Source organism: Cololabis saira, chromosome 20 (genome assembly GCF_033807715.1).
Source record: "Cololabis saira isolate AMF1-May2022 chromosome 20, fColSai1.1, whole genome shotgun sequence".
NCBI lineage: Eukaryota > Metazoa > Chordata > Actinopteri > Beloniformes > Belonidae > Cololabis > Cololabis saira.
In genome coordinates, this window is record NC_084606.1 from 13,142,434 (window position 1) to 13,161,206 (window position 18,773).

The following is an 18,773-nucleotide window of genomic DNA, read 5'->3' on the forward strand; positions in this document are numbered from 1 at the left end:
CATGTTTCCCTTAAATTTTGCCCATTGCTCTATTTTTGTGAATGTATATACTCTTTGCTTTCTTACCCACTCATCGTATTTCACAATGAAAAATGGATAGTCTTGAACTGCTGCTGCAAATTTAAATTATCTTCTCTTATTCACATATTTACCTTCAATTTTTTTTTTTTTTACTATCTTTAGCTATAGACGATCAAAAATACAAATTACTGAGCACTAGGGATGGGCGGTATGGACTAAAAAATATATCACGATAATTTCTGGCATTTATCCCGATAACGATAAAAATGACGATAAAAAAATACCAATTCAACTCCACCTTTTCAACTAAATCTATCACCACATTCAGTCTTTGGAGCCCCCAAAACACTACTCTAAAAGAATACTAAATGCTACTAAACTACACCAATTAAATTTAATTAATAAAAACCAATTAAATTAGTTTGTTACACAAAAACCTCATGACGGGAATTTTTCTTTCTTTCTGGCTAATTTATTTCCTTCCTTCCTTCCTTCCTTCCTTCCTTCCTTCCTTCCTTCCTTCCTTCCTTCCTTCCTTCCTTCCTTCCTTCCTTCCTTCCTTCCTTCCTTCCTTCCTTCCTTCCTTCCTTCCTTCCTTCCTTCCTTCCTTCCTTCCTTCCTTCCTTCCTTCCTTCCTTCCTTCCTTCCTTCCTTCCTTCCTTCCTTCCTTCCTTCCTTCCTTCCTTCCTTCCTTCCTTCCTTCCTTCCTTCCTTCCTTCCTTCCTTCCTTCCTTCCTTCCTTCCTTCCTTCCTTCCTTCCTTCCTTCCTTCCTTCCTTCCTTCCTTCCTTCCTTCTGCATCGATTTAACGCAGAACCATAAATCAGATTTACACAAAAACTTCATCAACGGGAATTTATCATTTTTACCGCGAGATGACAAATTCTTATCGTGGGGAATTTTTTTGACGGTTTATCGTGAACGGTAAAATATCACCCATTCCTACTGAGCACGTTCATTTTGAGCTTCCACTCACTATTTGTGTCAAATATGTCAACGATGGTGAAGATGATAATTACATGCTTCATGCCAAAATGCACATGGAGTGGAACCAGGTCTGGCTTACGATCTCACTGGGAGAATTTTAAATAACTCCTAGCTGCAGAATGGAACAGAACTGACTGCAAATCACATAATATTGTTCATTGCAAATGAATTAAATCTTACCTTAAATGAAAGACTGTCATTAGAATAAGTTAAAGACACAATTTAGAGATTTGTTCTTCCAGGACAGACATATCAGACCGATTGTTACTCTGTTGTCCCTCGTTCACAGAACAGCCTCACAGATGTCTACAACCTTGTCTTTACCATTGTTTTCAGGGAGAAATGAGCCATTTCGTTACAATAAGCGACATTGGGTGGCAATAAAGGCAGGAAAACTGGATAAATTGACAACCCTGTATGAAAACAGGAAGATATCGAAAATGCCTCCCATGTCTGCAACATATTCCAAAGCGACCGTAAAACTCTGTCTGCCTCGTAATGCTTGAAAAACATTCTAGCGTTGACAACAGCAGAGGAAAAGAAATGTTCAGGCCACGTTAGTCAAGTTCCTCCAGCAAATGAGCCTTAAGTGGTGCAACAGTACGAGATCATCGTTGCTGTGTTTTTCATTTGGAAATTGTCCCTGGAGGACAGATCAGGACTGCGTAAAAGCCAGACCGAGACGCTTTTCTGCCTCAGCCAAGCCTTTGAAATGCGTGCGGGTTTCCCTTTTCCTTGCTGAACAATAAAACTGGCCCTTTAATGACTTTTGATTGGAAGAAGTTGCCAACACTGCAAAAATGGCTATGTACCTGTATCAATAAACAAAAAGAAGTTGACATGAAAAAGAAAAAAAATAAGAAATACATTTTTTGGTTCATTATTGGCAAATAAATTAGAGTCAAACTAAATGTAAGCACTTCCTTTTAAACATTTGGAAAATACCACGAGTTACATATTTCATACTGTGGCCGATCTTTCTGATTCAGGGTTGCATATTAACATGTGTTAAGGTGTCACTGACGTCGGAAACACTAAATTACTGCATTCTTGACCATGTAAGTCGCTTTGCATAAAAGCGTCTGCTAAATGACAGTAGTAGTAGTAGTAGTAGTAGTAGTAGTAGTACATGTGTGCTGTACATGTGGGGAGTTATTCAGGGACTTATCAGCAGGGGCTAATGCAAAAAAAGCTTTCTCAATTTCAAACAAATGGGGTGTTTGCTATCAGAAGATCCATTAAGTGTAAAGTGTTGCCAGGGGCGGCCTTATCTGGACCTCTGCATGGACTAGCTCCCTGAGTTGGCTGGGATATAAAGAGAATCAAATCTGCTGGTAAATCACAGAGCTATGAGCAAGGACCAATACACACATCAGCATATTTACTTGAGAAACAGTATCAGATTATATTGATATAAAGATTACTGTCTGATTTTATATCAGACAATTACCGAAAAGTATTAGGGCCATGCAGGGGAAAAAATATTAGATTTTTTTTTTATTGTGCACTTCGAGAAAAAAGTCGAATAATGTTGAAATACAATTTCGAGAAAAAAGTCGAAATGTCGAGAATAATGTTGAAATTTCGAGAGTAAAGTTGAAATACAAGTGGAAATGTCTCCTCTGGTCCATCAAATCCAGTTAAGAGAGCGACTGACAGCTATGCGGCAGCAGCTAGCTAACTAACTTACATCCTTGGAGTGGAACGTTAAGGGTACGTTTCTGAAGTTATGCAACTGCATATGTGTGATATGTGTTTCAAATCAATATTGTAAAGCCAATTGACTTTTTCCTCAACATTTCGACTTTTTTCTTGAAATTGTACTTCAAAATTAATCTCGACATTTCCACTTTTTTCTTGACATTTCCACTTTTTCTCGAAGTACATTTATATAAATCATATAAATTATAAATCAGGTTTTTTAGAAATTAACAAAGGTGTTCCCCAAGGGTCTATTTTAGCACCAGTTTTATTTTCTATTTTTATAAATGATCTACAAAATGGAATCCATACAGCCAAACTGCATCTTTATGCAGACGATACAGTTTTATACTCGTGTGCATCCTCCCCTACACAGGTGATGGAGGACCTCCAAGCTGCTTTCAAATGTTTACAGACCTCCCTTCTTGATTTAAAACTTGTCCTAAATGATAAGAAAACCAAACGTATGACATTCACAAGGGCTCGATCAACACCAATGGATTATATGCATATTATTACCTTAAAGGGAGCAGTCATAGAAAAGGTTTCATCATACAAATATCTTGGGCTATGGTTGGATGAAAAGCTGTCATTTAGAGTACACATTGAAAACCTCACATGGAAACTTAAATTAAAGTTGTTAAATAAAATTAAATGTTTTACTACTGAGGCTAGAAAGAAACTTATTCAAGCTACATTTTTAAGAATTATTGACTATGGTGACATAATATATATGCATGCTGCCTCCTCCTTGCTAAAGAAGCTAGACAGTGTTTACCATGCTTCCCTACGCTTCATTCCCAATGCCAAATGGCTTACTCACCATTGTGTACTTTACCAAATGGTAGGATGGACATCCCTCTATTTAAGGAGGAAAACACACATGTATATCTTCATATATAAAACCATCTTGGGTAAGCTTCCTCCTTACCTTTGTAATCTCATTTGTCTAGCCTCTAGCAGCTACAATACCAGATCCACTAGATGGCTACTTTTAAAAACTCCCAGAGCACTCACTGAATTAGGTAAAACTGCATTTTCTCACTTTGCTCCATCGGCATGGAATGGTTTACAAGACCTCACCCGCTTAAGCACCCTGGTTTCGCTTGGTGAATTTAAATCTTTGTTAAGAAACAATTTACTTAAAGAATGTAGTTGTTATCTGTAGAATGGATATACTGTTTGATGTGGTTTTTGAGTGATGTATTTTGTATTGTGTATTTTATTGCTGCTGTTGTCTTGGCCAGGTCTCCCTTGCAAAAGAGATCTCGTATCTCAATGGGACTTCCTGGTTAAACAAAGGTTAAATAAAAAAAAAAAAAAATACATAATGAAAAAAAAAACTTCCTCCTAAATATTATTTTTATTTTTCTCCTGCCTGGCCCTAATACTCTTCCATAGACAATAATGTTGATATTAATAATGCCAATATGAATGAAACATTGGTGTAGTGGCCAGTCCAAACAGGATATATTTCCTGATGATACTAATGTCATCAGGGCTTTACATGAGGGGAGTGTCTCGCTCACCCAGCTCTGTGTACTGATCCATGTGGGCAAAGGCACTTCCCCACTGTTTGTTAATTGCTGCTTCCCTTAATCGTAGTTTCAGTACATGTTGACGGTCATTAGGCTGTGAATCACGGCTCTCAAGTGCAAATGCATGTGAAGCAGAGTTATAAATATAAATCTTTTCACACCCAAGTTGATCATACTCTTTTTGAGGCAGGACTTATTTCTCCTGTTGTTCTGACCCTCCCCGGCCTTTGTTGATCTGCACTGGGTGTGTGGTGATGTTTAGCATCCCAGTGCGCCACATTCCTTCTTAGAGGAAATCAAATTGCAGCTGTAATTGCTGTAATAAGAGCAACCACGGAGAGCTGTGCTGCAGCTCTGCTTTAAGCTGAGAGCTGTTTGAACGTTTGAAGGTGGCTGAGGGCTAACAGACAGACGGACGGACGGACGGACGGACACCACGCTACAACAGACGTGACTGTTTGACCTCGTGGCTGACACAAGATTTCTTTTGAAATCGTATGTCTTCATTCAAGTCAGGCCATCTGCTTCCTTTGCTATGCTCTTTAATCTCGCAAACATCATTTTCAGCACTTTTTAGGTTTTAAAGGGATTTTAGAAGCCAATTTAAAATAGCTGCCTATTTTCCAGCACAATGTGCAACACCTGTGTAACTTCCAGACTCAGTCACTCAGATTCCAGTAGGTTGTTCTCCTCACTGTTCAATATGAATCATGCCACCAAACTTGGATCATGAAGTCGTCATTGCTCACCAGGGCCGGCCCAAGCCTCCCTGGCGCCCTAAGCAAAATTAGATTTGGGGGCCCTCTATTACTGCCAATAATACTGATTATTGATCATTCACGCACCCACTATAAACTTATTTCATGTTCTTCCCTGTCATTACAAATACACTTGTAAAACTAGATCGTAATCCACAGTGATTAAGACCATGGAAGCAGACAACAGATTAAAAAACTTGCTGAAAACTTTATTTCAATTAATATTTTGCAAATTCAGCCACTGCCCCTACTGGCCACACAGAGAAGCAACAGATAAAAGGTCAAAGAGCTGCACAGTTGCATCAGTGTTGTTTCCATCATCCTATTGTCAGCCTGGCATGTTTTTACCCATCTATGGTTTTTAATCTGAAATGGGAGCAAATTCAGCTACAAGAGATGCCTGGGGTTGATTTACACTTAATATTTAAAGTGATATTAAGTGTGATACTGAGTGTCATCTACAGTGTAGGCCTACTAAAAGAAACAAAATAATCAAATAGATCATTTATAAACCATTTACTGTAACAGGGTTTATACAGCAATCCTTATGTTAAATTTAATACCAATTTAATACCTTTTTCACTACCTTCAGATTTTTTTAAAAAACTGTCACAACATTAAGTGTTAATCACGGACCTTTTAAAATTAATACAGATTTTGACCTATAGAACACTATACAGAACAGATTTATAGACTCATTGATGTTGACCAGATGTTTCACATTTATTTCACTTTGTGAATGACAATAAAATAGACTGCTTAAAATGTAAAAGGTAAAAAATAATACCAATTTAAAAAAAATAATACCTCTGACAGTGAATTTAACACTTTTAATGGCCTTAAATTTGGCAATTTTCATTTATCACTTTTTAATACTTTTTAAAACCCGCGGAAACCCTGTGTAAACACGTCATCTACTTTATTTTTGGTTTAAAATAAACTGCAACAGCAATGTGCAACAGCAATTTGAGGTCTACTCTAGTTTGTTAACATAATGTTGTTTATTTAATAATAATAATTATTGTGTTTTTGTACAATAACAAACCTTTGATAATGTATGAATCACTCACACATAAAAAAAAAAAAATATATATTTTTTTTAACTCTTGGGGGCCCCCTACTGGTCACGGACCCTAAGCAGCCGCTAGTTTGCTTACGCCTTATGCCGGCTCTGTTGCTCACCTGCGTGACACTGTCCCTCATGGTAGGCGAGCGTTGTTTGCGTGTGGTAGTCGTAGCCATGGTGGTGGTTGTCTCCATGATGGTGGTGGACATATCAGCCAGCGGGGTGGTGGAAGTGGTGTCGGTACTCAGCACTGAGGGCACATCCCCCACCAGTCGCAGATTGCCGTGGGTCTGGACGTTGGGGTCGCCCTCAGCTGCTAGCTTGAGCACCTGCAGGCCGTTGTAGTACAGGCCTGAGATCTGGCCCTGGAAGTGGCGGCCCTTCTCTCCACCACCGATTTTGATGAACGCCTGGCTGTTGAAGATGGTCAGCTGCCGACCTGATACGCAAAGAAAGTCAGAGCAATGCAGGAGAGAGGAAGTGGAGGCGAGGCAGGAGAGGTCGTGAAAAAAGGGGGGAAGAAAAAGAGAGAAGATGGCAAAAAATCCAAATCAGCTTACATTCTCCTGGTGAGATGGGACATGAAACACAAAGTAAAATACAGGCACTGTGTTAACACGGGAGAATGACAAAAAGTTCCAAATCACATGGCATTTCCTAGGTAACAGTTTAGGGAGATTGGACCCAGGTTTGCAGCAGTTACCACCATTATGGAGTTGGGCAGGTGCCACATTCCCAGAGAGGTAGCCTGAATCTGGTAGTCAAATAGATTGCAGGGACAGTTGAGGATTGACCCTGAGACTGATGGTTCACAGCAAAATGCATCTGATTTGCCCCGAGATGGAATATATTTGAACAGTGCTGGGTCTGTGTCATTGACCTCCGATGTACCTGATCTGCACAGTGATAAAGTACCTCTGCCAGCAGGAAAAAACGTCACCTCACTGCCATCCAAAACAGGGAAAATGAGATCCTCATCGGAAGGAAATGTTTTATTCATTGAGGGCTGTCTACTCTGTGGTCATTATCATTCATCTGGATGGATAGATGGATGAAGGGAAGATGGGGTCAACCATTAAACCAGGGTCCAATACTAATGTGTTACCAGGATGTGCGGTGGAAGGAAAGACTGAGCAGTCTGACTGGTGTAGTTTTTCTCCCTGTATTTTTTCTGCTGATGTCAGTTTAGGTTTGACATATAGTTTTCCATTTTTGCATTCCCCCTCCTTTAGGGGTTTCCAATCACACCATTGGAACCGTTGCAAACTTTGATCCCCATTAGGAGTCATATGAATATAACTAGACGTGGAAGTTAGAGGCAAAACCTTTGGAAATATGTGAACTACCTGAGGTAATTACTTAGAAGAGAAAAAAGGAAGAAACCAAAAAGCTTTCTGTCCCTGCAAGGAAAGAGGGACTGGGTCCATTTTTTGAAATAAATACACCACAACTTTGTGCATTTAAGGCTGGGATATTTACTCTAGGAGTTCTGTATACTGATACATACTTGATGCTCATGACTTCCTCGGGTGCAGTTGTGTTGAACTGTGACAACCGCGTGTTGAGCTGTTTGCTTCTGGAAAGATAAATCTACTCCACTGAGATGAGCCATTATGCATTTCATTCCATTATCACATCATTAGGCCCATCTGAGAGCCACAGCAGCCCTAGTTCCTGTCCCCTAACTCTGTGATGAGAAGATTTACTGTGTGCTGTATGCGGCGCTGGCAACATAACAGCCCAGTCTAATATTTATCTCATTATTTATCTTGTTATTTTGTTGGTGGATTGTTGCAAAAAGAAGAAGTAACATGACATAATGTACAAAGTGTCAAAAACTAACCAGAAAAACACAGAATAACCACAATTGCGCACGTACAGTATAGAAGTTAACTTTAAATTAAAGGCATTTAGGAAAAAACATTCCCACCCAATACATACACAGCCCAGAAGGTCTCCTGTTTCATTCAGTTCTCTTCATGTTAAAGACACACATGATAATTGTTATTCTTGGATACCTTTTATCAAATGGTTCAGTTTCCTCCACAATAAAAGTCAGCAGAAGATTTTTATTCTGGTGTCAAGTGCATAGAAGTCAGAGTTGTACTTTGAAGCAGTGACACAAAGCATATTGACAAGTGCTTCATGAATATTTGATTATCATATCTATCTATCTATCTATCTATCTATCTATCTATCTATCTATCTATCTATCTATCTATCTATCTATCTATCTATCTATCTATCTATCTATCTATCTATCTATCTATCTATCTATCTATCTATCTATCAATCATATTAAATACTGTATTTTCTGGACTATAAGCCGCTACCTTTTTCATAGGTTTTCAACCGTGCGGCTTATACAAAGGTGCGGCTATTCTGTGGATTTTTCACCGCTCGGGGCGCTCTAATCGGAATTAGAATCAAAACTAAGACAAAATAAATGCAAAGAAGAATACACTACTTCTTCTTTAGCAGATAGAAGTAGAAGCAGATTTCAAACAGATAAATAGATAAATAAATAGCGGTTATTTTCTCTTGGTTCTGTCCCGTTTTAATCAGCAAAGTTGCTGCCGTGTTAAAAGACACTGTTAGGAAAGATCTATTTAGGTACAAACATGTACATCATTTACAGTTCAAAATCCTTCTGTACATGTAGTAAATATCTAATCTAACAACATAAATATCTGCGGCTTGCATATCTTTTTTTTAAATAGAGCTTATATACGGGTGCGGCTTATAGTCCAGAAAATACGGTATATATCATCACATTAAAAAACAAGTAAGAATTTGCTTGAGACCTTCGTATTTCATGTTTTCAGTTTTCTTTTCTTTGTCTTGTTACCATTGGAAAAAAAAGATATCACTTGTGTGTGTGAGAGAGCGCTATGGCAGCTATTTATGCTTTGATCTCATCTGAGAGAGGGGAAAAAAAGAAGAAGAGAAGGAGGAAGAAAGGTGCCCTCTAGAAGAGATGAAGGGAAATCAGTGTTTGTTTTCGTATCTGTCTGGTCAGGAGGAGACTCTAACAAGGCCTGATGAAGTTATTGTTTCAGGGTCTGCCAGGTCAAATCAAAACTGACATGCAGGTTTAGAGCCAATTTTAGAGGCAGGCACGAGCGCGGTAGGGTGAGGGGATGGGGCGGTAAAAAAACAAGCCTCTGCATGACGAGCAATCGCAGTACTTACTGACAGCGTCGGATGTGACACTGCTGCAGAGGAGCTACATAATGTGAATATACATAATGACTTCTGAAATATGTCAGTGACGGTTGGCTTTTTCAAGGGGTATTCAAGCAAAATTTATTCACACGTGGCTCTTCTCTCAGGTTATGTGTGTGGTGGACACGTCACATTAGGGTTTGCGCGTTGATGATGTTGATGATGAATTCCCCAGGACTGGACGGTGGCTGGATCTTAAAACCTCCTGGTTTTTAATGTGATAGGTGTTTAACGGGCTGTGGGTTGGTTGGGGGTAGGGATGGGCGGTATGGACTAAAAAATGTATCACGATAATTTCCGGCATTTATCCCGATAACGATTAAAAAATACCAATTCAACTCCACCTTTTCAACTATAAATCTATCTCGCTCTCAGATCCGCCATGTTTGTTACACAAATCGTCATCAACGGGAATTTATCCTTTTTTCTTTCTTTCTTTCAGGCTCATTTCCTTCCTTCCTTCCTACCTTCCTTCCTCCTTTCCTTGTTTTCTCCCTTCTCCCCCTTCCTTCCTTCCTTCCTTCCTTCCTTCCTTCCTTCCTTCCTTCCTTCCTTCCTTCCTTCCTTCCTTCCTTCCTTCCTTCCTTCCTTCCTTCCTTCCTTCCTTCCTTCCTTCCTTCCTTCCTTCCTTCCTTCCTTCCTTCCTTCCTTCCTTCCTTCCTCCCTCCCTTCCTTCCTTTTTCCCTTCCTTCCTTCCTTCCTTCCTTCCTTCCTTCCTTCCTTCCTTCCTTCCTTCCTTCCTTCCTTCCTTCCTTCCTTCCTTCCTTCCTTCCTTCCTTCCTTCCTTCCTTCCTTCCTTCCTTCCTTCCTTCCTTCCTCCCTCCCTCCCTCCCTCCCTTTTTCCCTTCCTTCCTTCTTTCCTTCTGCTCTCCTTCCTTCCTTCCTTCCTTCCTTCCTTCCTTCCTTCCTTCCTTCCTTCCTTCCTTCCTTCCTTCCTTCCTTCCTTCCTTCCTTCCTTCCTTCCTTCCTTCCTTCCTTCCTTCCTTCCTTCCTTCCTTCCTTCCTTCCTTCCTTCCTTCCTTCCTTCCTTTTTCCCTTCCTTCCTTTTTCCCTTCCTTCCTTCCTTCCTTCCTTCCTTCCTTCCTTCCTTCCTTCCTTCCTTCCTTCCTTCCTTCCTTCCTTCCTTCCTTCCTTCCTTCCTTCCTTCCTTCCTTCCTTCCTTCCTTCCTTCCTTCCTTCCTTCCTTCCTTCCTTCCTTCCTTCCTTCCTTCCTTCCTTCCTTCCTTCCTTCACGTTGTGGATTTAACGCAGAACCATAAATCATTTTTACACAAAAACTTTATCAAAGGGAATTTATCGTTTTTACCACGAGATGACAAGTTCTTATCGTGAGGAATTTTTTGGACGGTATATCGTGAACGGTAAAATATCGCCCATTCCTAGTTGGGGGGTGATGTTGGTATCCAACCTCTGATAAAACAGGCATTCAGAGCCAAACACATAGCATAACCAACTGCATTGTAGAGACCATGATGATCTGGAGGTTTTCATATCTCACTCTGACTTGCTATATTTCACAATTCTCAGAGGTGTCCTTACAGTTTTTCAGCTGTTACTAACTGAATTTGAGGATTTTTACAGGCATAATATTAAAAATGATCAAAAGCTTTAAGGTGTAAAGAACCACTTTTAGCACTGATAGAGCAGAAACATCTGTCAGGTAAAGTTACTCAGTAAATTCACTTATGTTTTGCTTTCCAAGGTTACCTTCTAAGGCAATTCCACTCCCCACACTCCTCTCTGACTCAAGAGGAAAATATCATACATTTCAATCCATGATAGAACTTCGGCAGCTGTAGTTACTCATTTTAAGACATTAGGTCTTTAATAATCTAGTATGATATTATAAAGTTTAATTTCAAGCAGTTGCAACATCCAATTTCTGCTTGCACATTATTGAAATAGAAACAATACTCTCTTCTGGTCCTCAAGGGCTGCTGCCCTGCATATTTTAGATGTTTATCCTGCTTCAACACACCTGAAAGTGTCATTAACACAGTTGTGCAGACCTTGATGACAAGCTGACGACGATCCACTCATAAAACATGCCGGGCAGCAGCCCTTAAGGACCTTAAGGACAGGCAACCCTGTTTAATACATAATAGACATAGAGAGCTTTTTGGTATGGACTTTTATGCATGCAGGAAGTATATAATCTAATAAAATGTAACGCTTTTGTTTTCTTTCACCTTTGTTCATCTTAACCCTGTCATTCCCTATTACACGTAAACCCATTACGTATAATCCTATAAGATGTGCAATGTCATCGAATGGAGGGTACGCAGTAGCAAACAGTGGCTTTAAAAATGTCTCACAACAGAATAGTACTTCTTATCCATGTGAAGAATGAACATGCACACAAATACGTAACAGCCCGAGGATGACTGAGCAGTCACTTTTTTCTTATGAATTCCAGGGATAAAGCTTCCCGTGAGATGAACATCAGCGATGCTTGTGAGGCGCGGCAGCTCTTGCTGTAAACTCCGGCCGTTGTCCCGACTGGAAGCCACGAAGGAAGCAGATTTATGCAGACTTTGATTCCCTCACCAAATCATCGGGGGAAGGACCCCTGCATGTCCGAGGATCTGTCCATCAGGGGGAAGGGGGGTGGTTTTACATTTTTAATGCACAGTTGAACTAGTGAACAGTGTTTCCATAACTGGCAACTAATCAACTAGTAGGGATAACTGAACTAGCTCCTACTGTAATTCTCCTGACCTTTCTCAGCAATGTCTTTAAAATAGGATGTAAAGACATGGACACATTTGTTGATACCGTTCCATTACAGAAATAAAATCTCTTAGCCATCACCAAAATAACTTGATATTGACAAAAGTAATAAATAACTTATTGAAAATTGACAAATGAAAACCTGACATTGGCCTTGGTTAAACATAGTTATTAAACAACAAAGAAACAAACAAATAAAAGAAAAGCTATTGAAACTGGCCTGGATAAAAATGATGGATAAAAATGATGAGACTGAGGTTTACACGTAGCAAAAACTGTGGTGTTTTCATGCGTTTTGGCCATTTGTTTAGATGAAAACGGAGCTCAAAGTCACCAAAAACGAGCATTTCTGAACACTCTTTCTGGCCAAAGTGGAAATTTGCAAAAACTCAATTTTCACGTTTGCTTGTAAACAGAGGGAAACGAACATTTAGGCTTCAGAATGTCACATTATGCGACAGAAACGTCACCAGCGTCATGTGTGCGACCTGTGTTTACAATTTGTTTGGCCACTGTAGTTACTCGCGTAATTTGTTGATGTTTTTTTTTCCAGGATTCCGATTGGCAAGCACAGGGGTCGGCAACCCAAAATCTTGAAAGAGCCATATTGGACCAAAAACACAAGAAACAAATATGTTTGGAGCCGCAAAAAATGAAAAGTCTTGTACAAGCCTTAGAATGAAGGTAAATGGCGGAAGGCGAAATGTCAAGAAAAAAGTCAAAATGTTGAGAAAAAAGTCGAAATGTCGAGAAAAAAGTAAAAATTTCGAGAAAAAAGTCAAAATGTTGAGAAAAAAGTCGAAATGTCGAGAAAAAAGTCAAAATTTTGAGAAAAAAGTCGAAATGTCGAGATTAATGTTGAAGTACAATTTCTAGAAAAAAGTCGAAATGTCAAGAAAAAAGTCAAAATGTTGAGAAAAAAGTCGAAATGTCGAGAAAAAAGTAAAAATTTCGAGAAAAAAGTCAAAATGTTGAGAAAAAAGTCGAAATGTCGAGAAAAAAGTCAAAATTTTGAGAAAAAAGTCGAAATGTCGAGATTAATGTTGAAGTACAATTTCTAGAAAAAAGTCGAAATGTTGAGAAAAAAGTCGAAATGTTGAGAAAAAAGTTGAAATGTCGAGAAAAAAGTCGAAATGTCGAGATTAATGTTGTAATACAATTTCAAGAAAAAAGTTGAAATGTCGATAAAAAAGTTGAAATATCGAGATTAAAAAGGAAAGGAAAAGGGAAGAAAAAAAGAGAAAAAAGGAAAAAAGAAGAAAAAAAAACAAAAAAAGAAGAAAAAAGAAAAAGAGAAAAAAAAGGAAAAAAAAGGTCAAACATTTTTGAAAAAGCTCCAGGAGCCACTAGGGCGGCGCTAAAGAGCCGCATGCGGCTCTGGAGCCGCGGGTTGCTGATCCCTGGGCTAGCATGACTAAGATAAGATAAGATAAGAAATCCTTTAATCCTTTAATAGTCCCACAGAGGGGAAATTTCCACTTTATGCTTCTCGTTACACTGCCCCCTGTAGGTTTGGCTGCTCATAGAACCTTAACAGCGTATTTATGCGGGTTCATGTAAATGATGGTATTTTTCAAAACGTAAAGGGGGAAATATCCATTTTTGTAAATACCCTGCTATGTGTAAATGTGGTCTGAGGTTTTTTGCACAACCTTTTGAGGCAATCACTGCAACTTCTGCTACTCAATGAAACCTCTGCACCTGTGGACAGTTATTCTGGTTGGTCCAGCTGTGTCAGGCTTGAAGGGTTTCTTCTCCAGAGTGCATGTTTCAGCTCTGTCCACAGATGGTAGATCAGGACTCACAGACGGCCACTTCAGTATAGTGGCCGTCTATACTGAAGTGCTTAGTTCTGATCATTCTTGGGTGTTTTAGTTTGTCATTATCCTGTTGACATGCAGCTGAGACCAAGCTCTGACACCAGGCAGCACAATTTGCTCCAGAATGCCTCGATAGTCTTGAGCTTACTCTGCACAGATTCAAGACGACCTGTGCCAGACTCAGCAAACAAAAGTTCCTCCTCCGTTCCTCCTCAAATTACGTAGTGTTCTCCTTTTTTTAATGAATGCTTCATTTTCAGTTTACTTTGAGCTGATGTGTCTTGCCAAAAAGCTCCTGTTTCGTCTCATCTGTCCAAAGGACATTGTCCCAGAAGCTTTGTGGCTTGTCGATATGCATTTTGACAAATTCTAATCTGGCTTCTTCTTCTTGTTTTTTTAAACGATTTGCTTTCAACGGTGGAGTCCTCCTCAGTCATCCACTTTGGCTCAAACAGTGATGGATGGCGTGATCTCACACTCATGTACCTTGACCTTGGATTCCACCTTGAATCTGCGCGTGTGTGTGACCAAGTTTCCTCTTGCAGAGACATCCAGGGAGGCAGTAAACCACAACTCAAAAGCAAGGTCCGGTTTTCATTTGTCAATTTTCAGTAAATTAGAATTCATTAGTTTCCAGTTATTTCAGTAACCATTGTGGTTTTTTTTTCTTTAATGGAAGGAAACCTACAAATTAATCCATGTCTACACATCTTAATAATAAAATGTTCATATTAAATTATCAATATTAGGACTATTAAAAATTATTCCATCTTTTTATTCCACTGGCAACTTCACATTTACATATAAAGTGCTTGAGAAGGAGAGGCAACAAGAAAAGGAAGCTTGGATGGGTGAGTAAAAGGGGGCATGTGAGATGACAGGAGCAAAAGAGGATGACAGTCAAAGAGGGAGACAAAGAGTGAACATTCATATGGATAGAATGTCACAGAAGATGGAGTGAGGGCATGGGAGGAAGGGATGACTAGTTTGATGAAAAAAAACAACAAGATTAATTGTATTGTGAACTTGTTTGTAATGATTTTACAATTTCCAGGTGACATAATCATTATCATCAACCAATAGAAGTATTGTTTGCTGGCTGTCGTTGTGTAGCACTGCAAGGTCCAAGCCTTTGCAAAATGTTCAGTCTGCAAATTAAAATGCTGGCTAATAGTCTTGTAAGATGTAAGAGGGTGTCATGTTGGTCTTTTAAAAATCCTTCAAAGTCAGCGTTAAAGATAAGACATATGAGTAAGGCTGGTTGGAAGACATACAAAATATTTTGTGAGGTTGTGAAACATGACAAGAGAAAACCAACTTATAAATGTCGTCTGTTCTCTCTGTTTTCTCCCACTAGGGGAGTTTTTACCTGCCATTGTTTATGTTATGTGTATGTAATAATTGCTCGGGGGTTTATGTTCTGGTCTCTGGAAAGATCCTAGAGACAACTTCTGTTGTAATTAGGGTTGCCACCCGTCCCGTAAAATACGGAATTGTCCTTTATTTGAGAAAAAAATGTTGCGTCCCGTATTGAACTAATACAGGACACGATTTGTACCGTATTTTCATTAACTTTTACACCATATTCTAGTTGAATTATTGAAATAAATTAACTTTTACACCATATTCTAGTTGAATTATTGAAATAAATTAACCTTTACACCATATTCTAGTTGAATTAAGAATAAGAATAAGAATAAGAAATCCTTTAATAGTCCCCCAGAGGGGGAAATTTCCAGATTATTGAATTATTGAAATAAATACATTTTAACACCATATTCTAGTTGAATTATTGAAATAAATTAACTTTTACACCATATTCTAGTTGAATTATTGAAATAAGTTAACTTTTACACCATATTCTAGTTGAATTATTGAAATAAATTAACTTTTACACCATATTCTAGTTGAATTATTGAAATAAATTAACTTTTACACCATATTCTTCACATGTAGGCTATATTACATCTTGGCTGATGTGGACATACAGAGCATAGGAGGCTATTTCAGTTACTAGTATGGTTGTCTGTCTGTACAGTCATGCAAGTTCAATGCAATTAAAGCACTTTAAACTTTAAATCAAAGCATTTTGTTTTTTCATATAAAATAAACACATTTTTATTCAGTTTAGAAGTTTTGGGGCTTTTTTTTTGGCTCCTGTGCTGCTGAAATCAGGACGTCCCTTATTTCTATTTCTGAAAGGTGGCAACCCTAGTTGTAGTAGACGCTATATACATAAAATTGAATTGAATGTATGCTGAATGTTTGAAATGCCTGGTGAGCAGCTTGTAACGGCAGACCCTCATTTTAAAGTGCAGTCAGCTAAACATATGACTAACTGTGGTAATGATAAGGTTTTTCTGAAATCTGCCTTTCTGAGTCTTAAGCATTAGCTTCCTGCTGAGTATGTTGTTGTCCTCGATGTTTGACCAGCTAGAAGTGCTCATGCAGAGGAACGAGGGATTCATTACCACAGAAAAGGCAAGAATGCTCAAATAATTGCTCAGCTCTGCCAGAGCAATAATGCTGTGAAAATAGACTTCTTTTAGATTTAGTACATAATTTAAATGTCAATTTTCCTTTTATTGAAAATATTAAGCGAGTAATTTAAGGGTAATTCAATATCCCATACAAATATTGCTCAAGAAAATGGCAAAGAATGTTCAAAAGATGTTAATAAAATGCTAAATGGATGGTGGAACAAATAGGCTAGTAATGAATAAAGTACTACATAACCATATTAATGAAAATAATATGGAACTAGTCTTTTTTCTTAAAAAAAATACAAAATAGAGTTTGAACTTTTCATTATCTGTTCAGTGATGCCAGCATTTACTCTATTATCAAGATATGCCAACATGAAAGGCTATGGATTTTTCCACTGTGATGCATTACATGACTGCAGATTCAAAAGCTTTTATTAGTTGGGTGCAAATTTCACCATTTAAGTCTGATGTTAGTTATAAATACTTTAAAGAGCAAAATTCTATTCAGATTATGTCTTCCACCAAACATGAACTGCTGTTAAAGTTTTCCCCGTCACAGGAGTTAGTTCCAATTTCTAGCTGCAACTAGAACACCGGCAAAGCTTCAGCTTTTTCTTTTTGGCTTGTATCAGACGGGGAATGGTTGGTAATTACTAGCTGAGCGGAGCCAAACCTGGGCCTGGTCTTGGCTTCGTCCACGCTTGGCTCGCCAGTGCAGAGATAGTTTGTTTTGAGGCTATGAAATAATAGCGGCATATCTGCCACAACCCTTACAATGTACCGTAGGTGCAGAGGAGGAGTGAGGATGGCAGCTCGAACCTGGAGGAGGTGATCGCTGGAGGGAGAGAGGAAGGGGTTGCAGGGAACAGACGATGAAAGTGTATATGAGGGGATGTGAAAAGGACTGCAGCCAAGAGAACAGAGAGCAGTATCTCTCACCCACCACTGTCATCATTACGCCTCTCTCATCCTATTTCAACTCGTGTTATCTCACATAGAAAAGGGCTGCCATATGGTTTCAAGGCACTTCTGTCTGAAATGTTTTCTCTGTGCCGAGTTTCAGGGTGGGAGGGATGGCCCAGACTTCACCTCTCTCAACACACTGCTGTTTGACGTGCAGAAGAGAAAGTTGGATCATTTCAGTCTTTAAGGGTGTTTTTCTACACAAATTCTGTACGCATGTGCACAATTCCAAGTGTCAGAATCAGCAAACAAGAACACTATGGAGCCAAATCAAGGCCAAAAGTTTTGCTAATTTGAAAATAAAATTTGAACCTGAAAATTCTTTTTTACAGTTTCAATTTTATTTTTTTCAGTATCAGATCTTTTTTTCAGTTTCAAATCTTTTTATTTCAGTTTCAAATCTTTTTTTCAGTTTAAAATCTTTTTTTTTCAGTTTCACGTCTTTTTTTTTCGGTTTCACTTCTTTTTTTTCAGGTTCAGACTTTTGGCCCGGATCTGGCGTGGGGGCGTGGCATCAACTGAGAGGGGCGTGGCGTCATGAGTGACAGCATAACAGAGAAGGCGGGGGACGTTCCTCAGTCATGTTGCTTTCAGGAAACGTAGGTTGCAGAAGTTATCAGTAGAAGTATGATCAACACTGTATATACACCATATTCACGTGATTGGCAGTGGAAAAAACTGATATTAGTGACACATTTCTGTTTAAAAAGCTGTTTTAGACCGTACTTGGTAGTATGTGGAAGTGGGAAATGTCAAACTTTAAAGTGTGGCTGTTGAACTGTACAGTCTGGCATAGTTTATTGCTTTTATACTGCGATTGGTGCCAAGTACGGTCTAAAACAGCTTTTTAAACAGAAATGTGTCACTAATATCAGTTTTTTCCACTGCCAATCACGTGAATATGGTGTATTGTTGAATCATACTTCTACTGATAACTTCTGCAACCTACGTTACTGAAGGCAACATGACTGAGGAACGTCCCCCGCCTTCTCTGTTCTGCTGTCACTCATGATGCCACGCCCCTCTCAGTTGATGCCACGCCCCCCACGCCAGATCCGGGCCAAAAGTCTGAACCTGAAAAAAAAATTTGAAACTGAAAAAAAAAGACGTGAAACTGAAAAAAAGATTTGAAACTGAAATAGAAAGATTTGAAACTGAAAAAAAGATCTGATACTGAAAAAAATTAAATTGAAACTGTAAAAAAGAATTTTCAGGTTCAAATTTTATTTTCAAATTAGCAAAAATTTTGGCCTTGATTTGGCTCCATAGAACACCCTATTTACATTTTTACTTTAAAATAAATGAATAAATAAATGTGGAAGGAAAGAGTCAAAGAAGAGCCATGTACAATGGGGCCTGGCTGGGATGCTAATAATGCCAATTAGGAAGCGTTCTCAGGTTATCTTCTGTGCACAAAGGCTCTTTTAATTAAGACATTTGGCTCTTAGCTACACTAAAAAATAATTGTCTTTATCAGTG

The 18,773-nt window shown here is 38.8% G+C and overlaps 1 protein-coding gene across 5 annotated transcripts in view; it reads right to left on the reverse strand.

Annotated features, from left to right (window-relative positions):
• Nucleotides 1–18,773, reverse strand: part of nrxn2b (neurexin 2b) — a 966,013-nt gene that overhangs the window by 18,345 nt on the left and 928,895 nt on the right. For all 5 annotated transcript variants that reach the window (XM_061710648.1, XM_061710646.1, XM_061710647.1 and 2 more), the window contains one exon: nt 6,187–6,509. In XM_061710648.1, coding sequence (XP_061566632.1) covers nt 6,187–6,509 — 323 coding nt within the window. The remainder of the gene's footprint in view (nt 1–6,186; nt 6,510–18,773) is intronic.